We start from the raw sequence: 24,459 nt of genomic DNA, 5'->3' as shown, positions 1-24,459 counted from the left end.
GCATTGGGGGATATCATAATTCTTAAGCAAAAGATAGTGTACAGAGAAAAGACAGCTACTCACAAAACCCCAATCAACCCTTATTCCACTTTCCGAACTTCACATAGTCATCATAGAGTGACTTGAAGACCGCACGACCAGAAACATCCAGCGCAGCGTTAAGCGCACGCATAGACTCACGCGACGTAACATCCAGAGCCGCATACAGACCAGGCAAGATAGCAGCCTTGACCTCCGGGGACAGCGATCCACGCAGCGAGCATTGCGCATATTCCATAACAACATACTGCAAGTACTGTCCTGCAATACGCTTCGCCTTCTTCGTTTGATCAGTCAGGGCTTCACGGGATGCACCAGGCTGGGGACGCAGAACCGCCGAGACGGTAGGGTCGCACAGCGAGGTGAGCAGACGGGTGTAGTAGGTAGCGTGGGAGGCGTCGAGCGGAGCGAGCCAGAATGGCTGCGAGAGGGTGGGCTGGAAGCGGGAGCGGCCGCGCTTTCGGGACCGAGCGAAGAGACAGCCTAGTAGGCGCTGCATGGCGTTTACTACTAGGTGGAATCGGCCGCCGATTTTGAGACGTTGAAGGCTGAGTATGACGCCCATTAGTCGACACAGACGGGTGTAGATTGTTGGTGCGTATTCTGGGGAGATGTGGGGACCGTTTTTGGAGGAGGCGCTTGCGATTGCGCTGAGGATGCCGTCGATGTTGCATTGGGTGAGGCTGCGGGTGTGGCTGCGGAGGAGGAGATCTAGGCATTCGGCTGCGAAGCAGAACTGGTCGATGCTTGTGCTTTGGATGATGGCTTCGGCGAGGGATGTGCAGAGGAGGGAGATTTCGCGTGCTGTGGGGCTCTCTTTGTCTTCGACGGGTGGGAGCGAGGAAACGGCGAGGTAGAGCACGAGGAGTCTGTAGCCGGCATTTTCGCCAGTCAAGCCAAGTCCGCGAACTTCGCAGATTGTTTGTGTGATTTTTTCCACGGTCATTGAACGGAAGCGTTCGGTGGTGGTCCGGATGAACAGCTGCTGGTCCTCGGCATAGAGAGACTGAAGGGCAAGAGTCTCGGCGCATTGCAGGACTGGCTGAGCGATGTTCTCCTCAGGTCCCTTGCTAGCAAGAAGACGGCGACGGATTAATCTTGTTGGTTCGGAATCAACGGTCATTTCCATGTAATTGTCAATCTTGGTAAGGAACTTCTCCACTTCCGCGTTGTTGGTGGCTAGATCTTCGAAATCTTCTAGAGCATCGATGGTCTTGATAATGGTAATTGTCTCCTCCATCTTCTGCTTCCTGCACTGATCCTTGACGTGTTTCATGTCCGCCAACACGAAGTCAAACACTTTTTGGCGACAAGCGGCAAGTTCCTTCTCCGAAAAGGCCGTTTGTAGCTGCTTGCGGTGGACCCAGAGCTCGGACAAAGTTAACCTCAAAAGGTAACAGGCCATGGAATCACGGTCCACCTGCTTCATCTTAGCGGTTTGCTTCGATGCGCGGGCAAAGAGTTTCTTGAACATCTTGTTCCGCTCATCCTCAGACAAAACCAGGAGCTTGGCTGATATCGCGCGGTGCAGGCTTCGGAATGCTTTCATGATCTGGAGGTCGAGATCGCTACCTTCCAATGGCACGGCTCGAGCAGCAGTCCAGATGGGCTCCCAGTCGCTAGTCAGTGTGGCATCACATTTGGGCATGGCAGCCAGTTTCGCCATCATCGTAATCATTCCGATTGTGACTTCGGGAGAACTATCCTGCTGAAGGAGAACATTTTGCAACTTGTTCAAAATTGTGGTCCTTAGACCCCGAGTGATCAACGGGGCCGGAACCCTCTGCAAGCTCTCGATAAGCAGTTTGCGATTGGAGGAGTCTTGCTCGATGCCGTCGTTGAGGAGAAGGGAAAGATCAGAGACAATGAAGGGAGCGTTGAGCATATATTCGTGGCAGACCACGCTCGCCCACGCCTGGAGGAATTTTGCTTCTTCTGCAACAGCCTCCAAGGGCAACGATGACGATTGGTATTGAGCGGCTGCCAGGGAGAGAATATGACGGAACAGACGGGATCGATCCTCAGAAGAAATAAGAGCCCAGACTTCCGGAACCCTGACAAGGGCCAGGAAGTAGGCTAGGCCAAGGGTTGTTTGGGAATCCACAGTATCCGTGCGGCCATTCCAGGATGCCTTCATCGACTTCTTGGCATCCTTGGTTGAGATGGAGGTGATGAGTTCTATGACATCCTTGGTGGCTTTAACGAATGAGGCTAGCTGCTCATCACCAGCGTGTGCCTTGTTTGCGACAATTGAAAACCGGTAAGCCTCCCACGATTCGAGAGGAGCATGTGGGGATTTGCTCAGGTCCTTGTGGTTGCGATGAATAACCTTGGCCGCGACTTCTACCAATGGCATGATTGCACTTGCCATGGTGTTATCGGCGGACTGCAAAGTATTCTCTAGGAAATTCCGAACCAAGCGCCACAGACGCCATCTCCAGTGCAGAGTCTGCTTCGACGATAGGGTAGATGTAATGGTGTCCAGAAGAGATGCCAAGGTCTTTTCCGATTCGGGGAACGTCGGGACTCGGCCACGGAAGCTTGCCTCGACAATAACGAATTTAGCGTAAGACTGAGGGGTCTGAGCAACCTTGCCATTCTCAGCTCGCGTCTCGCTAGCAGCGGTACGCATTTGGGCAGCAATATGCGTCTCGGTGAGGGAAGTTCGCATCAGCTCCGAGTAAGCATCCGCCAACTCATCATCTTCCCAAACCGAGAAGAGACTCAAGTTGCTGTTATCTTGGCGAGCCTCCTCCACAATAACGAGTTGGTTGTGCCACAATTCCATGAAGTTAGGTAGGTCTCTTGCGGCAGCGAAACCTCGCAACAAAGGCAGCACAATCTTGTTCTTGATGATGTTGTATTCCTTCCGTTTCCGAGAACCGCTTTCGCGCCACTGTAATAGAACCTTGTCGAGCAATGCCTCAAGAAGCTTACGCGAATCACGAAGACCGGAGTTTGGTAGGAAAATATCAACACCAAGACTGACAAACAACGCCGTCACGTTCCACTGAACCTTTTCAAGGCCTTGTTCGAAAAGACCAGTGTAATTGGCATGCGCCAGAATGGTGTTAAGAGAAAGACCGACGTTCCGGTCGAGAGCGACCTGGAGGAGTTGTTCCAATACCGAGATAAACTTGGAAGAAAAGGTAGCAAAGTCTTCCTCCTTCGCAGTAGAGAATGCTAGCTCCGCAACAGCGACAAACAAAGTCTCCAACCACGGAGCTTCATGTGTCTGTCTCCGGAACACATCTCTAGGAACAGCACGTACGGCGTTGTCAAACAGCTCGGGGAGAAGCTCAACTGATCGCCAAGGATGCATGCAAGCTTCATTGCTTGCTTTGTTTTCCTTGGCCACAGCAAACTCGCGAATGATCGGCCTGAAAGTATCAGTCACCGGTTTGACTGAGCTCCAATCGGGCTCTTCTTGAGAATAATCGATGCCAGAACTTCCACGCTCAAAGAATGCTGCACGAGCGGGAAGCAATACATGAAGAGCAATAATGCGCTCAATAGCATGCAGGAGAGTGGCCCGCTCGTCGGTGTCAAGTTTGGCGGACCGGAGGCAAATCTGTAGCCTAAGCGCGTGGGCGAAGCAATGCCGTGCGAAAAATTCATTGCTCGACTTGTTGTCCATATCATCTTCACGGTAAGATCTCGATTCCCACAGTTCCACCGCCGCTGGGAACACGTACAGCAGGTGCTGAAGGTCAGTTGTTTTTCCCTCATGCGAGAACTGCTTGGCAGCCACGGCGGCTACTCGGAATGCTCGACCCAGCAGCATAGCGACGGCCTCGGGCTCGCCCCTCAGCGCAAGCTTCAAATGAGAGTTTGCCACACCATCAGTGCCCGTTGTGCGATGCGTAAGTGTGACAAATCCGTGTAGACAATCCAAGGCGCGGATGAAGGCGAGGAAGCATGCTGCGGGGTTCTGACGCTGCTCGTCCACGTCCACGTCCATGGCATCTACATCATTCTCAGTCGTCATTCTCTTGCGTTTTTTCCCTTGGTTTCCGCGGCGATCATCGTGTGTCGGGGATCCAGACAGTGTGTGACTGGACTCGGAGTCGGAGCTTAGGGTTGCAAGGCCGTTTCCCAGACCGGAAAAGATATCGGCTTCCAAATCTTCGAATGTATCACATAGGATCGATAGGAATTTCTGATCCTTAAGAATAGCAGCGAGATTCTTGGGCGAAATCAGGTCGATGAGCTGTCGTAATAAAAGGAAGGAAGCCGCATCCACTCTGTAGTTCTTCCCACTTCTCAGTCTCTTCAATAGCCATCGTAGAACCCATTCCTCCTTCGGGGTCGCGTTTGTTTGGATCTTAACATCTCGGTGAACTTCCGGGTGACTTTCACATAGTGTCAAATCTACACCGATAATTTGTGCCGCTTCATGAATCTGGGTTGTCGGACTGGCGGTGCCCTTCTCGAGGCGGAGTAGAGCCTCTTGCGATGAGCGCGGACGCTGTAGAAGCGCAACACATTAGAATCTCGGGAAAAGACATGGAGTATTCCAATATAACATTTGACTTACCTCCGCAATCAACGGCATCTCGAAAAAAGCAAATTATTCGAGAGAGTGGGTGGTTACTTGTCGAGGGTAAAAAAAAAAGAGACCAAGAAGAAAAACCGCGGATTGCTCCGACCGCCTTTGGCCGAATCGACTCGATCCGCTGAACCTCCCAAACTCCTTGCACTCCACACGCCTCCATTCACCTCTATAATTCCACATCATTGCAACTGGTTCGTCTTCTGCTCGGACCTAGCTCCGGCTCAATTGATGCTTACTTTTACCCCAACAGATTTTTCGCAATGGCTGAATCAAATCAATCCGGAGCGATCGCGCGCGCCACCAAGCCCGTCAGTGAGGCTTTGCTTAACGAGAAGGTATGAGCTAGCTGGGTTCTTCAAATGAGGGAGATCGCAATATAGAATCATACCATTGATATATACAACGATTGTCTGAGTTTGGGAGCAAAAATGAGAGAACCCGCGGCTAACCTTCAACGTCATACAATTAGTGGGACCGCGCCATCTCCTCTGTGATCATCAAGTCCTCCCTCGGTCTGTCTTTCGGTGTTGTCTTCTCAGTCCTCCTGTTCAAGCGCAGAGCTTGGCCCGCGTGGGTTGGTCTCGGCTTCGGTGCCGGACGTGCTTGGGAAGAGGCTGATGGTACGTTCATATCTATCATTCTGTTCCTGGGCTTTACAGAGACTTTGGGTGACGTTGGAGCTTCTGGTCACTGCGATATAAGCTCTGTTGAGCTTGGGCAGAGGTTTATTGCTGTCATCTTTCCAGCATTGAGCTTCGCAGGCCTTTCAGCAGTGGCCCGGCTATCCGCTTTTCCCCGAGCCTGCCTAGCTCCAAGATCCAAACATGACTGACCTAACTTGTACTTAGCCTCCTTCCGCCGCGGTGACTCCCCTATCAGAGATGCCCTGCGCCGTTAAAGAATGACTTCCAAGTGTGTACGATACATTGTACAGAAGGCAAGAGGCCATCAATGAATGTCTTCGGCCCAGAGAAGAATTGGTATATCGGTATCCACCAAACGACCATCAATACCGAACAAGGTATTTCCTTGAGTTTTTTTCCGTCTTTTGAATTAGGAAACATGATTGAATAGAAAACATGTCCTGGCCCTTCACTTTCAACGCCTGCCTTTAGTAAAAAGTCCAGATTTTGGTTCCATAGGAGAACGAAAACATAATTCGATTGAAAAACACCCAAGTTCACATTGATATCTCCGGTAGCTACTCAAAGCATGCAGACGTAGGAGCTTAAATGGCTTCGCAGATATACACGCTACTAGAATTTAGTGTTGGTAGGATCGTAGGCCCTAAAAGAGAATGCTCGGGACATAGAAGGAAATCCTGGGGTGGGCCATCTCTGGAAGCCTAGCAACCCAGGAAGTAGTCAATTGTCATCTCATCGTAAATATATCCCAAATGGGGAAGGTAATTATATAAAAAGCCCGCTTGATGGTAAAAGCACCAGCGAAAATCAATATCAAAAGAAAACGCCGCCCATAATAAACACGCTAGCCCGCTCAAAGCTTCTTATCCGAAGTATTCGGACCCTTCCGAACGTCCGACTCAACGTCATCAGACGACCGATCAGCATACCCATGACCCTCCAAGTCAGCAGGATCCTTCCCGTATGCAACAGAGTCTTCAAAGTCGACGTCAACTTCGTTCCAGGTAGCGCTTGTCGCAGGAATGGGGAAGAACCACGTCAGACCCAAGTACACGGTACCGGAGACAATGAAACCGGTGAAATAATTGATGTTGTAGATATATTGGGCGCCGATAGGGACCTTGCGCCCAACGGCACCGGCGAAGCCAACAATGTTGATCATGATACCGCAGATGTAGGCGGCATAGGCGCGCCAAGAGAAACCCAAGGTATAGTAGTAAGGGTCTGTTTTGCTGGCGCTGTAGAGGGATTTGATGTCCAGGTAGCCCTTGCGGACGACGTAGTAGTCGCAGATCATGACGCCGGCGATTGCGGAGAGGAAGAGGGAGTAGGCCGAGAGGTATGTAGTGAAGTTGTTTGAGCCCGAGACAAGGTTCCACTGGGAAATTTGTTAGTTCGGGTCATTGTTATATGAGGGATAAGTAAACATATGGGAGAACGTACTGGACACATAGCTAGGCCGACGATGGCGCAAATGTAACTACCGCGTCGGACGGTCATGTATCGAGGTAACAAGGCAGTCAAGTCAGTTCCTGCTGAGATTGAGTTGGCGGCAATGTTTGTTCCGAGCTGGGCTAGGGCGAATCCGGTGGCGATGACGAAAATACCGAAGCGCTGGCCGGAACTGGCTCCATCAAGGAATTTTCCGAGGAGATCAAGGGGGTTCCATGTGTAGCCGTCGTTGAAGATAACCGATGAGGAGGAAGACACGATAATGCCAACGAATGAAGTGATGCCAAAGCCAGCGGGAATAGTAAGTAACTGGGACCAGAATGCATCTTTCGGGGTTCGGGCAAATCGTGAGAAATCCGGGTTATTCATAATAAGCGCTGCAAAGTTTCCAATACACGACATGATTCCTTTTACCATCGCCCATGAAAGATCGCTTCCGTGAACGGTGTTGGACTGGTGGATAATCGGCCCGAGACCATGGGCACGGGAGATGGCCCAGGCAAAGAAAGCGATGGCAGCAATAGGAGAATAGATCGCCTTGACGGTGAACAAGTGGCGGACTTTGTGAACGGGGAACCACATGGCTGGAAGCGAGAGCAACCAGAATAAGAAGAAGCTGACGAAGTTCTTGGTATCAACCCCGGCACTGGCAGAAAGGCCATTGTGAAGGTTCCGATAGCTGGGCCAAATAGCCTCGATCATCAAAGTTATACACTGGCCTAGTAATGTATAATAAGTATGCATAGTTTTCACTGTATCGGAAAGATACGTACCTCCAATATAGCTTTGTACGCCATACCAAATGATAGCCATCACCACACGGTTAAGGACGGGCCATAAAGAGCCCCATATTCCGAATGATGCTCGGGCTGTGACGGGAAAAGAAATATGATAGACAGCACCAATCCGTCCAGTAAGACACACGAAACCTGCTGCCACAAAGTATCCAACCCAGACACAGATCCAGGATTGCCACCAAGAAAGACCGTCAACGATCATTGAGGAGGAGATCATCCATGTGTTCTGTATTTCGTATTAGCCGGCACTAGGTTTCTGGCACCATTTAGATAGACTGACGATGTTCAATGAGTCTGCAATCCAGAAAGCAATAAAGTTGATCCATTTCCATTGGCGTCGTTCCGGGTCCACTGTAGTACAATTTCCATTGATCAGTCTTCAAATTCTTTATGGACCACGATGAAGGTGATAGATAGAGGGAAGATTTGAGGTCCCATAAGCTTGGACATTCTTACCTGGGCGTAAATCACTGTTGGTCAACATCATCTGGGCATTGGTGAGTCCCGTTTCTTTCTCTACAGCCGCCTTGTCGAGTATCCATTTGAGTTTGGACATATTTGCGTATGGACTCGTAACAGTTGTCAGTAGAGTAATCAAACTAACTAAGGAAAGGCTATTGTTGGGAAGTTGAAGAAAAACAAGTACAAAGACGGGGGACAACAGTATGATATAACCCTACGCGGAATGATTTAAGAGTATCATCCCGGGATTGAATCCTGTTCTCTCCGAGTACGATAAGGAAGCTGTTGGCTGTGGGGTCTCCAGCCAAGCATATTAGCGTATGCATGGTCTCAGTATACGCCTATCATGATAGTTAGTGACCGAATGAGTTCAAGTAAGAAAGCAAGAAACTCGTTATCTACAAGAATTGGCCTGGGGAATTGTCTCGGGAGCACTAGCCCCACTATTATCCCCACAAAAGGAATATTAATGTAAATTATGATTGGTTAGTCGTAATCTATGCTTTGATATGGAGAAAAGATAGACAACGCTCTTGGCGTTGACTCGATGAGATCGAGTAATAAAATAAATCATGTGATCGGGTCGATAAGTAAGCAGAGACCTCAGGACCTCGGGAGTGTACCTTCCACGGGTATTTTCTTATGGTTTGAACATTGAGAGGTAAAAAGGTCAATAGTACATTCTGAATATGAATAGAAGTAAGCGTGCAAAGGTGTATCATTGAAATGACAGATCAACTGTGAGAGCCTCCTGAAAATGAAAAATCCCGAGTCCCTATGCTATGATAAAACGATGAAGCAGAAGAAGTTGCTCAGGTGAACCAGTCACGTATATATTCTGATATAATGATGGACTCCTCAAATGCGAACGATGAATGGCAGAACCGAGTTTCCGAAAGATCCTATGCGGACAGTAGCGCAACAAAAGAGATAATATGAGAATAGCATAAATTGGACCAAACAAACGGAAAGGAGAAAAGAGAAAGGATGGGACGAAAGTACACAAACACATCTTCCCAGTCGAATACATAGCCGGATGTTCAGTTTCCGGGGTTGTCACAGACAAATGATAGGACAATAATAACGATTAAACAAGATAATACCAATGGTAAATGGCAAAAAGAAAACTTGGGGTATCGCTATGACGGGTATGGATGACAATGGCGTAATAAACAAAACGTCCAACAATGTACGCAAGCACAGATGAGAGCAAAGAGTGGGATATGATGCAGTAGAAAGACAAACGCCGGAACCTTGGCTGATGCTGACAATGATAGGAACAAGATTCCAGATCGGGAGAGAGATGAGAGGAAAGACCAGCACAAATCTGCAGTGGTCGGAGGTTAAAGGTGAGCGAGATAGGAGGTGACGTGACCCTCATTGCACGAATGATGAGTTCGACGTTGTTGTTGACACAGTGGGGGTCAGGTTAGGAGAGCCTTCCTTGTCCTCAGGGGGAGAATCGCTGCGATCCTGTGCTTGATCCCGTTCGCGCTCGGCCGATGAGGAGCGCTTGAAGACAGTCTGGCCGATTTGGCGTAGAATACCCATGCGTTCAGCGCGGAGCTCTTCGAGGTCTAGACGCTGAACGGAGATGGGATCTTGCTTTGAGATCTTGCAGAAAAGCGTCGAGAACAAGTACTGGTCGCCACTGGCATCGTAGAGAGGCAAATAGCGGTAACCTTGCGACAGACTGGTGAGCTTGGCGGTGAAAGTGGCCAGCTGCACGCTGTTGTTATTGCCTGCACTGCGGCCGTCCACTGAGCTCCAGACAGTCCACCGCACAAAAACAAGATCAGGATATTTAGTTTCCAGCGACAGCTTGAACTTATCATTGAAAACCGGACTGTAGCCATTGCTTTGCTCGATCTTGGTGCGGCGGCGGTGGGGATATCCGATACCGGACATACCGTTGCGCGCAGAGGCATCCATACCACCTTCGCCGAGGACAAAGCTCTGGCCACGATCATCAGCGCTGAACATCTCGATCTCGACGTAAGGGTTGATGCTGTCATCCTGCCCGATGGTACGTGGGCGGGGGAGTTGTTGTGCGGAGACAACATCAACCGAGAATCGAACCAGTTTGCGTTCCATCTTGCGCTTCTGATTTCCATCACCAATAGCCGGGAGACGAAGGCTCTCGGGCTTGAGGATGTAGCCGGTACGATCAGTGCCCGCAGCGAACATAGCCTGGTTCATCTGCATACCAATGTCGTAAGTTTGCCAGTTGAGCGCTGCCATTTGGACACCACGGCGCCAGAACTTGTTCGGATCAAAGTTGGATGAACGGAGGCGGAACCCGGAAGGATACACCCGCGTGAGATACTTGCGGTTGTGCGCTTCCAGTGCAACCTTGTTATCGTGACTCTGACAGATGCTCTCGAAAGACCGTTCAGCAAACGAGTATACGTGGTTGTACCGCCGGCTCTCTGGAGACGAGAAGCTGTGCCACTTATAGCCACGGGTATAGACACCCAGGTCAGAAAGAGGCTTGGTGATCTTGCTTTTTTGACGCCGCTTTTTCTTTTTGTCGGTGTGAACAGACACTAGCGCTCCGTCACTATCTTCGGTCGCACTGCTCATGCTCGTAGCAGTAAGCGAGCGCCTATCAGATACCAAAGGGCCGATGCTGTCGACGAAACCCATTGTAGGGGGACTCGAGAGCGTGGGAAGAGGCAGGGTGTGCATCTCAGTGAGCGTTGGTCGCACGAATGGCGTACTAGCACTGCGTTTTCGGCCGTGGGTGCCGACGGAGCCGGTATGGTCTTGGCGAGGATCAAACTGGGTCTCGTCACAAGTCTTGACTTTGACCAGAATACGACCCTTGAGCTCTTCGGGCGACGGAAGGATATGGCAGTTGGTCATCAAGGGCTCGAGGATAAGCCTTTCCTTGAATGTCTCCTTCATGATCTTAACCATTGCCAGTTGCTGTTCCGGGTTGCAGTGCACCTCAAGCGAAAGGATGAGAGGGAAGTCGCATGTAATAAAAGCGTATCGGTTAATGACAGTGATGCAATCCGCAAATAGGACACTAGTGGTTAGAGTCCGCCCGTGGGAAACGATGGGGCGTCCATCTGCGCCATCCCAGCAGTCGATCTCGACGCAACGACACCCCTGCTGAAGCGCGCTAACGTAAGCCTCGGTGCTTGATGCACCAGCCACTTGGCGGCCTAGGAGATAGGTATTGTGGGAGCTAGAGATGAAGTATTCGTTCAGCGGTCGGTCGAATCTCGACTGGGGAGCACGTGAAGCGTAGACACCGTTGCTGGAAGAAGACAAGAACGCAGCGAATGCGTCCAGGTTCATCCGTGACACGGGGGGAGGAAGGTCCGATCCTTCTGCAGAAGGAGTGCGAGATTTGGAGGCTCGCCGGACGTACTTGTCGAACAGTGCAGCCCAGTAGACACGGTCAGATTCGATATCTTCATTTTGCACATCACAAAGGAAAGTCAAAAATTCCTCTCGGGTCATGCCTTCCTTCGGTTTTGCAGCGTGAAGCTTGAAGATATCTTTGACATCCTTTCGTTCCTTCAAACGCAAGAGGAAGTCCTTGAATTCGGAGAAATCCAATTTGCCATTCCGGGCAGCATCAGCTTTAGTGAACTGTGCCCGAAGCATGTTCTTGGAACAGTTGATATGCAGGCTGCGGCAGACCTTCTCCACGGCGGCGAGGTCGAGACTTTGCTCCCCTACTGGGGGAGGACCCTGCGGGAAGAGTCTTGACATCTCGCGCTGCCAGTGTGCCTGCAGAACCGCTTCGCTTTGACTCGAACCAGCCAGGCCAGACATGAGGTCGATTCTGTACCGCGAGATATGCTCAAGGGTGGTAATCCACAGGTCCAGGATACGGTCACTAGGAGCAATGAGGTGCAAGGTCTTGACCGTTCGGCCCTTAGAGCGGTCAGAATCGGCAATGACAATGGTGAACCATCGGCGCTCCAAATCTTCCGGAATTTGATGTTCTTCGCGGTAATTGCGAGCGTCGGCACCAACCCGGATTTCTTTGATATCATCGATATAGAAGCGTTTGGCCGGGTTGGAGACATCCCAGAAAACCTTGGCGGCATCTAGGTCTAGGAAGAAGCGAACTTGCTTCCTGCGTTTCTTGGTTACCTTGGTTAGGACTGTGCCTCGCTGGACAGCAGAGTCTATCTTAGGCGCAATAGCAACGACGGGAATAGGAACAGCTTCGCGAGTCATATTCATACGACTCTCGCTGCGAAGACTGGATGCCTCCGAGCCAGCCCATGGACCCAGGTTGTCCATGGATTCACCGGTTTCATCCTCGTTGCTCGACTCAAGGGCGCTGTCTCGAACGGGCTGAGGACCAGTTTTGCTATCACTGCGCCGGCGCATGATAATGGGACCAGTGCTTCTATCCCGTTTGTCGTTCTGAGAGGTAGACTGCCTCCTACGAGTGAGTTTGTTGGCGGCGCCTCTTGAGATTCGTCGCATTAGGCCCGGCGCCTTGGTGGACGCAGCAGAGTCATTCAAGCTAGAGGGATTTGCATTTCCGGGAATCGCCATCATGGAATCGCCAAGTTCGAGGGGGCCGGGCGTAGGCAGGGAATGACCGTTCACTCGACCACAGTGTCCCTCGCTAGCAGGATGCAGGGGAGTGCCAGCAGGAGTGAAAGTATAGGGAGTGCCAGGAGCAGGGAAGGATGAGGTGGGAGTAGAGATTGGAGAAGAGGTGAAAGAGGGTGCGCAAGAAGGGGGAGGGCCGGATTGTAAAGATGTGACAACATGATGTAGAGAAGTCGGTTGAGGGAGAGATGTCGCAAGTTTTAAGTTGGATTGGGTGTCGGCATCCAGGGTTGGCGAGGTAGTCGTAGCATAAGCCATGACGACTATCTATCAAAGACGACAGCTCAGCTGCCGATGGTGGAAATATAAGCCCGTGGAATACGGTACCAACGTTCGAGTCACCTGGACTCAGAAATGGACGAATAGATAACAGCGTATGGGACCGGCCTGCTGTCAAGGTTCGCAAGGCTACCGCCTGTCAGGATTGTGGAGTGATACGAGCCAAAAGAGCAGGTAGACTATTCTGACACGGTAAGAAAATGATGGTTCAGCCACGTCCTCAGCAGAAGTTCACCGTTCTTGAACTCTGCTGCATCTTGTCCTGGATTGGGTGTAATGCGGAGAGCCCTGCCGGAGAGCAGCTCACGGGAGAAAAAAGTTGTAACAAAAGACAACTTGAGCGATTTAAAAAAACGAAGTCCCTGATAACAATTGCAAAGGGCACTGGCCCTGTGCAATGACCAATCTCCCACGAGGGATATTTTCAGCCGGTGTCAAATACTTGGGATAAACGTCACAAACGAAATCAACCGGGGAATGATCTCCAGCCTCAAGGAAGTGGGATGCGGGTCCTTGTCTTGCTTCTTTTGGAGCCCGGCTGATTCTCTGGATGTTCTTCCAATGGTACCCAAGCTACCCCTCTCTTATGCGTGTCGATCTGCCGGTGCGTGGGGAAGGCTGCTGCTCTGCACCGGAAGCGGAGGGTGTTGTTATATGGACTAATTGATCGTGGAAACAACGAGTGGATCGGGAAGGGGACGCGGAACTGGTTCGAAATTGAACGGGCGTGCGCCGAGGCAAGTCAAAGGCGGAATGCAATGCGTATGCAGGTCTCTTTACCAGAGTTTAGGAAAGAGCCCCAAGGACCGGCTCTGGGTGCTTGCGGAAGTAGACAGCGAGGGAAAAAAAAAAGACCAAAGAGTCAAGGATTGTCCTAGTCTGACAAGGGCGGCGCGCAATTGGGTGCAATTGAAGACTAGCGATGCGGCAGGCGAAGGGAGTACCCGTGCTAAAGTGCAGGGAGTGTTTTTCCCCGGCGCAACGAAGCTAGAATAGGAGAATGGGACGAAAATCGAGAATTGCGACAGAGTTGCCAACGCAGTCAATGCAGGCGGTCGAATGGGGAAAGGTGAACAATCGGTGACTGGACGAAGTTGGGGAGCTCGCCGATATTGGATTGTTTAGTGCCGTTTTGAGGATCACTGCGAGCTGATCCAGTTGCTGCACGGTTACGTGGTGGCCACTAAGTTCGTATGCGAGTTTGAAGTGGGTTAAACCGCGGAAGTTCTGATCATGCGACGAGAGGGAGAAGACCTGCGTTGTCCTTATCGTCGTATGAGTATTGACTTTTCTTTTTGGTTTCAAGGAGAGGGGAGTTATTGAAGAAGTTGGGTTGAAGGGGGAAAAAGAAAAATAATTAAATCAATGAATCCCAATTCCGCGAATTGAAGCTGCAGTGGGTACTGGGTACTTACGATAGACGTAGCATGCGGTATGGGAAATGCTGTATTGTATACCAGTATTATATGGTAATATTGGTATTGTATTGTTCCGTAGCAATTCGATGTATGGCGTAATTTTGATGTCTTTCTTCAATGTTCTTTTCTTTGCTTTTTCAAAGAATTAATAGTGTTCAAAAAACAGGTCGAGTTCAATCTGCGACTGCAGATATTCTAGTCGAGATGTAGATGTGAGGGAGTTTATAAGGTCTGGTCAGGCAATTTGAATATATCCAAAGACTCACCAGTGTCCACGGGTATATATGAGGCACAATCAGTGGGAATGAGGCTGAGATCTCAAGGGGTCAAAAACAAAAAAAGAAAAAGCGACAAAGAATTCTCCAGGATGGGAAGGGGGAAAAAAGGAGGGCCGTCGAAATTATTAAATACTATGGCAACATGCAATTGCTCATTTCCTTCAGGCATGCCCCTACAGTTAGGTACTACTTCAATACCCAAGTGCCTATCAAAATACAGAGCTGCCTACCACGAGATGACGATGTGGAATGATTGCCAGACAGTAACCCGTCGCTCGGTATCATTGGACGATCCTTAGAATTCCTGGGGAATGTTATCGGCCAAACGGGGACGATCTTTGTTTCAAGTGTGTTGGACGGGAGCCCTAAAAGGACCGGGAATTACAATTCCACAACTACAATCTACCTATGACAGACTCTCCTGAATTTCTCATGGGGTAAAAAGGGGGAGATCCATTTCTCTCTATTCAGAACTCATATTTAATAATAATAAATGTCCCAAGAGATTATGGATTATGGTGGATACAAGAATAGCAGTCTATTTCATTCAAACTTCTATAGTCCGAGACACCGCCGGGCTCCAGTTCCCCCACATCACAGCCTATTTAGTTTGCTATAGTACATATTATGACCACTTAAAGATTAGTGCCTGTTAGACTGTAACGGTCATTAAATATTTACTTGTATTACATCAGTGGAAATTCCCGCCTAGCACCGACAGAACGGTCCCGGGGAAGATATGCGGAGCCTTCGGATTCCTGCGTTTTGATCGCGAGATAGATTAGACTTTCCTGTTCTTCCTGTGATCCATAGTCTTATCTAGTGTTGTGTTTTCTTGTGTTTCTGTGCATTGTTGACGGTCAGGCGCCTATCTGTGCCTAAGCCTTGAGACAAAGAGTGAGTCAATCACAAACGCACATCATTATTTCCTCAACACCTTGGTGGGGTTAAATGGCGGGTTGTACAGGTGTACACCGCAAATCTTCACTAATGTATAGGGTTTGTATATTTTATAGTACACCGTCATCTATAGCACGGAAAGGTTGAAATTGAATCCCTGAACCGGTGAGGCTTGTTGTGGCAGTGAAATGTGGGTGGAGTGGATTATCAAAAAAATAAAAACAGATCGTCGGGGAGTTTGGGGTCTCTGTTTTTCTCACGAACACTCCGAAAAATAGAACATTTGAAACATTATTTAGGAGTCTTTTGTCGATTTTATCCGTTTCGCCCTACAAGGCCCACACTTCGCGTGGCTTAGTGTCAAGTTGACTCCATACTCGGCTTTTTTTTTTTCCCTCTCTCTTTTGCTTTTTTTTTTAATTAGCTCATTCTCAGCTCTAGCTCGGCTCGTACCTGTCTTCAATGATACAAACTAAACTCCGTACGCGGAATGTGACTAGCCGCAATGCACAGGAACATCTGCGGGGTTGACCTGCCAACCCCGCAGCCGTTGAAACGATGAGCTGGCGATGCCGTGCTTCATTATTTCCTTGATTCCTTTGATTCACGAGTCTCTGCCGCTACAGCCGGGCAAGAAATTTAAAGCCCCTCAACACCCCTCACTAAGGCCCACGCTCTCTTGATCCCGTGCTCCTGCACGTTACCTAGGTAGGCTGTTGAATGGACGTAGCGTTGTTTAGTGATAATTAGCCTCTCCCGGTCCTGACAGCCGCATTAACTAACAGTTCTTGACAAGGATCTTGTTCAAACCTCAGGGGGTATTCCCCTCACGACTACTCCGTAGATACATACTCGGATGCATGGGAGCCTTGCGTCCCTTCGCAATCTATCTAGAATGGCCATGCGCTGCGATATCCCAAAAAGCAATGAGTAGGTACGATTATCCCAAAAGGGTAATAGATGTCACTTTTTGCTTTTTTATTTCGTATATTTCCTTTGTTTTTCTAATGTTGACTGCAAATAGCGTGCTAGAATCAGATGACTCGTATGTGCTATCAGACATGCAACTTCAAAACTACACCATTGAGCTAGATCTAGTGCTGACTATGTCTCTTATCCATGATCTGTGCGCTCCCAACGTGATATCGCGGTTGTGGCGGGACAAGAGTACCCTCGGTTCTCTAGGATCTTAACATCAAAATAAATTAAACTGCAAGGAAATACAAAACAAGTGAGATTATTATTCAACCATATATATTAAACCAGGTTATCGAAGACATGAGTGGTTACCCGTATTAGATGCGGTTTCTCCCTCTATACCCTAGCCTCAATATACCCCACCCAGTAACGAGGTAAAGAAAAGAGCGGTGGCTGAAGCAAGGATCTGCCGGTTCACAACAGCCACTCTTTGCCGATGACAGCACGATAATTTCTCAAAAAAAAAAAAAAACATCCTGACCGCTAATCACGGTGCCTCGGAGTATCCATAATTCAAGTTGCCAGCCAGTGAGTGATCTCCACCAGGATCAGACCAGGGGGGACGCAGACGGGATGAAGAGGGGGAGTTGATTATCGAACCCTATTTGCCTAGATGTACGGAGTTACGGAGTACTGGGTACACATGTACATATGTACATTGAGAAGAACCCATGCTATCATGCCACGCTACTCAATGATATAGTTTTCCTCTGACGTGCGACCCGTACTCCTTAGCCTATGTAATAAGAGGGCGGTAATGCAGACAACATTTTCCTGGGGTTCTTAAGAAGTCATCACAATAATGCTGGCGGAGACAAGTCTCATTTTGAAATTTTCATCCAATCATCCTCTACTTTGGACCCCACGAAAAAGATGTCAAAGGATTGTTATATAGGGAAAATAGATGTCTTAGTATTTTTTTCCAAGATTCTTAGGTTCTTCCATTGGCTTGGGGGTCCACTTGACAGGGTTCGTATGTGGTTGTACAATCTGTATTGTAAATGTCATTCAGGGGTTCAATACTTCCAACGTTTCCTTCTGGAAGGTCAAAATTACTAGTATAGTGTACATTGAATGTAACGCTTAGAACGTCATTATTATATTCTTGGACTTCTTATATCGGACGAGATGAAATCCGCAAGATTAGAATGGTATTGCCTAGAGAGGCAGGTGAGTTCATCAGCCGCAGAACTAACCAGAGCTAATTGAAACTAATTCTGCACTCCATTTTGATGCGCATGTATGTTGTACACAATACCAGTCAATCTCGCATCCGCTTTCTACGATCAACAGCCCTAAATGACGACACCCCGCTTTTTACGGTGGGCTCCCCCCTATGGGATGAAACCTTCGGCGAAAAAAAACTCTCCTTGGTGCTCTTTGTTCCCTTTGTAACTCTGTGGGGTGCTTTGATTGATTGCGGTTGAATACTCCCCGGGGCCCTTTCCTTAATATCTATTGGATTATGAAAAAAAAAAGTAAAAAAAGTAAAAAAGCAAAAATATTCTTTGTTGTCAACGTTAGCCTTAACCTATATCAGAAGGTATCTCATAATTTAACTAGATGACGATATATCCTAGACTATTCCAACTTGTTTTTAACAAAATACCTGGCATTGTGATGACATCATGAAGACGCACGCGAGGTGAAATGAACGAAATTCGAGCTCGTTACAGTATTACCATTTTCAATACGGTATTACTGTCAGAGACATCGAACGTTCCTTGGAACATTGGAAACCTGGAAACTGCAGACACTTGTTATAGCGCGAGCTAGTTGGGATACATACTTGATGAGGTCAAAAAGAAAAGAAGGAAAAAAGGAATTTGAGTGCCACAAAACTGAGCTAAATGGGTCTGATCTTCAGGAGAGAACGGAAGGGGCTTAACAGCTCCATTCCAGGGCAATTTAGTATGGAGTACCTATTACGGAGTACGACTATAACAATTGTCCCCGACAGTGAATCCAATTTCCCATATTGTAACACTTATCCGAAACACCCTAACATTTACCTAGAGTCACCTAGTGTGTATGTATGGTGTCCCCAAGTAATATTCCAATTCAACAATCTTACATACTAATTATACCGACCCAGGGGGATGGAACCGTTGCGCCTCACTGGAGCCAGGATTGCTCCTTTACCTTAGTCTCGGTTTGAGATACGGAGTACCCTGCACTTTCTTCCCTGGTCATATCATACATGTTATGGTGGTAGCATTGTGGTTGTGACTTGCTAGAAATGACTATTTTTTCTCTAGGTACCTACCGGAGATACAAACACTTCGTCAAAAGATACAGTCATTGTGACAATGTACTCGGCCGAATGTACATCTTCTTTGCGATGAGGTACCCTTGACCAAACTAGGCAACCTTGGAAAAAAAAAGCACCCCGCTTTGAGGCATGCACGTTGGCAGACCTCTACGTTTGAAGGATGACCAGTGCATGTCGAAATGATACTATCCGCTACCACCACATTAATTATGCTCATCACAGCGACTGACACGTCTCAGACATTCCCCGCTCTCGTCTCAGCCCACAGCCACTTTCAGCTCAGCCTCGTCCCGCTCCTTCGATGCGTCTTCGATGCTTCCAGTGTTGATACGAATCAAGCCAAGCTTGTAGGACTACACCAACACTAAAATAGAAATGACGAAAAATAAACACACAAAGGTCATCCTTCCATCCTCGGGCCTCTCCCTTTTGATAGGGCACTCTCGGGGTCTGCCTCCGTTGGCTCAGCACCTCCAATCACCGGCCCGGCTGTGGCTAAATGCTGAAATTTATCTACCGCATTTCGGTTCGGACTGCAGGAAGGCAGATGTGTGCCTCTTTTGTCTTATTTTTTGCCTTTTCTCTTTAATTATTGGCGGTGCATGTGATTCGACTTGGAATGAATGTTCCCATCATATCCGAGGAGAGGGGTGCAACAGTATCATAGGTGCCTGTCGCTCGCACATCACTTACCGTGTAACCAGAATCATGCATTGCGACTCGTCCCAGTCCTATTCAGAATCACACCTGTGTTTCAGAAGATACTACCCCGGAACCGGCATGGCGCCATTTGGCTTATAGTTGATATGCTCAACTTCCCTACGTCGTACCTTAAGGTCGGTGGCTTTTTCTATTACCGAGGCCGACTCCGCAATCAACCCCGTACAATATCTATATCGGGCACGGCTTACAGGATTTCATGCACAATATCCGGGGTTTCGAATGCTCGTTTCATAGATGACGCGCGATCATACGATTTGAGAAATCTGATACATCCACGGCTGGCCATGATTCAGATACCAAGAGAGGAGACACCAAGAGAGGTACACTTGTGTTTCTGAGGGTTTGAAATACTCATTATCCTGTATCCAAGATAGCGGGAGCGCGGGAAAGCGGGAAAGCGGAAATATCGAGAGATTGCAGCGAATCCACCAGTATCTGGAACATGTCCCATGATTCATCGGCATTTGATTATCCATCGTGTTAGATATCGTGGCTGAACTTCTCCGGGACAGATATTGCGGGCCTCATATCTTATCCGGAATAACGTCCGGTTCCAGGCGGCTCCGGCTCTCAAAAAAAGAATTCTCCACCACTGACCTGATCTCAGCATCGCGATTGGTGCAAGTCGCTAATGGCTCGGATCCCAAGCTAATGTTGGCACCAGAAGGCAGTAGGCATCCAACATTATCAGCCCCAGCGGGGCAAATAACACGACCAGGAAAACGTCCCCGGAAATGCCGTCGCAAGTCAACGTGTTTCCAAAGCCAGCTTAGCTCATGGGCTACTGTAGCCTACTCCACGCTAACACATCCGGGATCCAACATACGGCAAAGCTCGGGTTCCTCCAAGGCAATTTATCTGAAGCACTCATTTCGGTTACCGAAGTTCTACCAGACATCCAACCAAACAAATCCACATGTACCATATACCAAACCTTCGGGACAGAGAGCAAAGTCGTTTAGCGCGGGTTCCATGTGTCGCAGATCTCGGGCTAAAAATAACGCGCCTTTTATCTTGGAACCTGAAATCTCGAATGACCCCACATTCAGCTCCCTGGGACAACGTGGCTTCCAGAAATTTCTTCGAAACGTTCAGCCACTTCGGCATTTCATAAGGATCAGGATCAGGGCCAAGTCCCCGCATTTCAGAGTTATGACTTTGAACACGAGCTTTTTTTAATCTTTCGTTTGTTTGAGGTCTATTGCAAAATCATACGACGGCTCGCTCGGAAGCCGTTGCCAGCGAATCCTGGTTCCAGGGTCTTGGCGGTTTGACCTTGAACACCTAAGAATGTCCAGGACGACAGTGGGTGGTGGATAGGCGTATCGAAACTTGTTGCAGCTGTGGATACCTTGTACGGGTTATGTTGCTGTCGCAACGAGTGGTATTACAGTAATATGGGATTGATACGGGATTCCTCCGCATACAGTACTGTGGATTTCAAACGTTGAGGCTCGGGGCTACCCTTGTCAAATGAATGCATGGCTTGCAGTCAGCCTCTTTTATATTTTGAGCGCATAAGCTGTGGCCCAAGTACCTAAGTCATTGCGACATAATACATCCACTGAAACTACAAGGACGAAAATGAAGATATTCAAGAATACAACTCCTTGGTTACCCCGAGGTTCAAAAAAGCCAAGAAAAAATGGGGAGACAACAGGGTATCAATATAAAGAAGCAAGAAAATTGGAATGTCTCGAAGACGTCGAACACCCGTGGTCAAGTTCCTGGACGCACAAATACACTTCGAGCTGCGATAAGCAGTGACTCTGCTAGTTGAAGGTCTACCTAGACAGACCCCTTAACAATGGACCACTGCTTCAACTCCTCCTAATACTTTCTGCGATAGATGTTGGAAGTTTCAAGATTGGAGGTTCAACAGTAAGACGAAAGATGCCGGCGAGTTCAATAAGGAGGGTACTCTTGATCACGACGTCGTGTTCGAGGTTGGCGGCACTCGGCTGACGGAGGAGTGAATAATCAAAGAAGCTTGAGCCACCCTCAAGCCAAGCTCCTAAATCCCAACTTTGCCGTTTGTTCGTTTAAGGCCCGTAGGCCCGTAGGCCCGTAGTGATGCATGCTTCGATAGAAGCTAGCTACCATTTGCTATAGGAGATGGAATAAGGATGATATTCTGTACTAGGTAGCGACGGGGTTCTATCTGACCGGACGGTGACTTAGCGCCGTGTCACCCAACAATGCTCACTGGAAAAAAGCTCGGCATCTTATCGGTAAAGTCCTTGTCGAAATCGTGGCCGAACAGTTCACGTACTCTTTTAGTGGGCGCGTCATGGACGTCGGCCGGGACGTGGGTTTTCGGGGACAAACTAGAGTCGCGAATATTTGTAGGGCTCTCCGGCTCATCCGAGTTGAAGTCCTCTTGTGTCACCGTCATGTGGCTAGTTGTATGGTGATTGTCATGCTCGGGTACCTCGGTAAACGGACTGTGGTCAGTAGCCATACTGCGTTAGTTCAGGCTATCCTCGTGCGTCTATAGCTAGGGATGGTGTAAATTCAGTCAAAAATTCCAACTTCCAGGACAACCGTCGGCCACAGTTGCCTCATGGGGCCAGAAAAGAAAAATCAAAATGTAGCAAATTAGCAAAGGCGAGAATGACAGGTTCCTTCTCCTATAGGGAGAGAGCTCGTTTTGAATCTTCCACATCGCGTAAGTCGTGGGAGTGAATGTTTAGGCATAGGCAGTGAAGCAACCTCAACATCAAGCAGACTGGCAATCATACTTTCTCTTGCATATAAAAGAAGGATAGTCGGCCGAGCCTTGCGATGTCTCCTTCGTGGTCTTTTCAGTGGTCTTTTCGGGCGTCTTCCCAGATATTCCGCTTGAATCTCTTATTCATTTTATAGGTTGGTTGACGGCAAAAAAATGACAAGGGGCTTAAGCTGTGAAAACGTCGTTCCAATGTATAACCTTTGACATTATGAATTCCAGGGTTATCAGACGAATGGATATTGTCCGAAGCGTGTGTATGGCCTTAGAGAATCCTGCTTCGCTGTGAAGTCATTCAGTTGCACTTAGGCTGCGTCAGATATCACGAAGTCATACGCGCCACCCGGCATTCTATTAGGGTCGCGTAACCTGCCGGAAACAGACTCGAAGATATGATTTTTCCTGTTGCGATGCATTTAGGAAAAGATAGGACCTGGCAAATCGAGTTATGTCAAGGCGTGTTTGATACATACCATGCGTATTTGACCTAAAATTTATCCCACAAAGCAACTGTTCTTGGCATGGCATGGGCAGCATGAAGGATGAGGAGAAAAGGGAAGCCCAGGCAGTGACCTTACTATCAGGTCGTCGTGGCCCAGCACTAGACTTCGCGTACACCATACCTCAGGAAATTCTTGACGACTTCGAGGAATCTCCAAGAACACGCTTGTGCCAAGGCGGTCTGTCCTCGAGACGGGCAGCGGCTGCCTCCATCATGTTGGCGTATTCTTCCTCGTCGTCCTCCAGCTCGTCTCTCATTCTCGGAGACGCCTGCGCCTGATCGGATTGCAATATAGACCTTGTGTGCGCGATCGTTTTCGCTTTTTTTTCGCAATGATGTCGATGAAGTCGCAATCATTGGTAAAGTCCTTGTCGAAATCATCGCCGCACAATTCACGCACTCTTTTGGTGGGCGCGTCATGGTTGTCGGCGGGGGCGTGGGTTTTCGGAGATAAAATAGCGTCAAGAAACTCATTGAGCAATTCTCTTTCAAGCAAAATGTCTTCAACGAACTCGGGGTATGGATGCAAACTTGCTAACAAAGGCAAGGCAACTGATCCTTTGATGGGTATGCTGAATCACTCCGGGCTCCCATGTGCCGAGGTTGGCATGGAATGAGAAAGAACATGGCAGGGGAGATTTCATGACGGTATGAATTTCCGGTATGGATATATCGATCAGACTTTCTGAGCGAGGATGCGGGTTTGGACCATTGTTCGTCATTTCACGAGCATTCAACTGCCCAGAGTGGTTTAAACTCGCCGACTATGTATATGCCACCAATGGCATCAATGGAGCGAGACAATCCTGTATTCACCACGAGACCGTAAACAACATGTGGGACGCTTCTGTCGGGGGATTGAGGGCCTGAATATCAGCGCCGACTGGTCATAGCCCGTTGCAGAAACAGATTCCGGGGTCCCGTATATGCTAAAACAACGCGGTCGTTGTAAACTGATGCAGGTCTGTCATAACACCATTCTGGGTCAAGGGTGTTGAAGGGCGTGCCAGCTGCAGCCGGGCATCTTCCATGTTATGTCAATGTTCGAGGAGCATTTGTAGGAGAGTGGGGGATTATAGTGGAGAGGAGTGGGGTGGTGTCCCACTAGGTCACGTGTGGGCCTTCTTCCCCTTAAGCATGCTCAGTTGTTAGCGCACAAAATGATTGCTTGTGCGTGATAATATTGATGTTTGGCAATGAGGTTATCCTGAATGATATCCGGAGAAGACAAACCAGATCCAGCGGGTCAGAACAAAGCCGTCAGGTCAATCCAGGGAACTTGTTGCTACCCGCCCTAGACTTCGATGGGAACAGATATCAGTTATTGAAGTAAACTCAGAGCTTAGAAGGAAAGAATGAGAAGGAAAATAAGAGATGCAAGTTGAGAGAAAGTAAGATCCAGGCCAGGAGTCAGAGGTCATACCCCTTTTAGGCAGGAAGTTGAGGGCCCAACAACTCGATCATACCTCGACGATTCTACCTACACAGTAGTTATTGTTTTTCTAAATTTGCACTACTCTTATTCAATTAGATATTAAAATAACGTGATACTCAAAATAATTACACTGGCTTCTAGTAAATATTGAATAATGTGGAGGACAGAAGAGGTATATATATTTGAAAAGAGCATCAAAAACATACCTCAAAAGACACCAAAATGGTCGAACTTCTCATCCTGTCAACTATACAAGCCCTACGAAGTACCAAGAGTATAGAGATTTTGCAACCCTTATGAAAGATGTACACAACAACCGCAAATTTATCATTCTCAAGCGATTTGGAATATCCCGAGCTCCATGGACTCTTGTCAACTCTCGGCACGGCCCGCCAAGCTCCACCCTGGAA

The 24,459-nt window shown here is 48.6% G+C and overlaps 4 protein-coding genes across 4 annotated transcripts; 1 reads left to right on the top strand and 3 right to left on the bottom strand.

Moving 5' to 3' along the window:
• Positions 1-73: 73 nt before the first annotated feature.
• PGRI_029920 (ribosome biogenesis protein URB2) lies at positions 74-4,594 on the bottom strand (the record flags this gene model as incomplete). Its single annotated transcript, XM_040790705.1, has 2 exons — positions 74-4,507; positions 4,577-4,594. The coding sequence occupies 2 exons, from the start codon at positions 4,592-4,594 to the stop codon at positions 74-76; spliced, it is 4,452 nt and encodes a 1,483-aa protein (XP_040647658.1).
• Positions 4,595-4,854: 260 nt separating this feature from the next.
• On the top strand, positions 4,855-5,492 carry PGRI_029910 (MICOS complex subunit MIC10; the record flags this gene model as incomplete). Its single annotated transcript, XM_040790704.1, has 3 exons — positions 4,855-4,929; positions 5,064-5,214; positions 5,443-5,492. 3 exons carry the CDS (start codon positions 4,855-4,857, stop codon positions 5,490-5,492), a joined length of 276 nt encoding a protein of 91 aa, XP_040647657.1.
• A 599-nt stretch (positions 5,493-6,091) lies between these two features.
• Positions 6,092-8,043, bottom strand: PGRI_029900 (nucleobase cation symporter-1 family protein; the record flags this gene model as incomplete). The annotated part of the gene is made up of 5 exons (XM_040790703.1): positions 6,092-6,616; positions 6,682-7,409; positions 7,464-7,713; positions 7,768-7,838; positions 7,944-8,043. 5 exons carry the CDS (start codon positions 8,041-8,043, stop codon positions 6,092-6,094), a joined length of 1,674 nt encoding a protein of 557 aa, XP_040647656.1.
• A 1,283-nt stretch (positions 8,044-9,326) lies between these two features.
• On the bottom strand, positions 9,327-12,794 carry PGRI_029890 (putative 1-phosphatidylinositol-4,5-bisphosphate phosphodiesterase Plc1; the record flags this gene model as incomplete). The annotated part of the gene is made up of 1 exon (XM_040790702.1): positions 9,327-12,794. One exon carries the CDS (start codon positions 12,792-12,794, stop codon positions 9,327-9,329), a length of 3,468 nt encoding a protein of 1,155 aa, XP_040647655.1.
• Between the last annotated feature and the right edge of the window lie 11,665 nt (positions 12,795-24,459).

Source organism: Penicillium griseofulvum (genome assembly GCF_001561935.1).
Source record: "Penicillium griseofulvum strain PG3 chromosome Unknown contig_80, whole genome shotgun sequence".
Taxonomy (NCBI): Eukaryota; Fungi; Ascomycota; class Eurotiomycetes; order Eurotiales; family Aspergillaceae; genus Penicillium; species Penicillium griseofulvum.
This window is presented reverse-complemented; position numbering and strand designations above follow the sequence as displayed.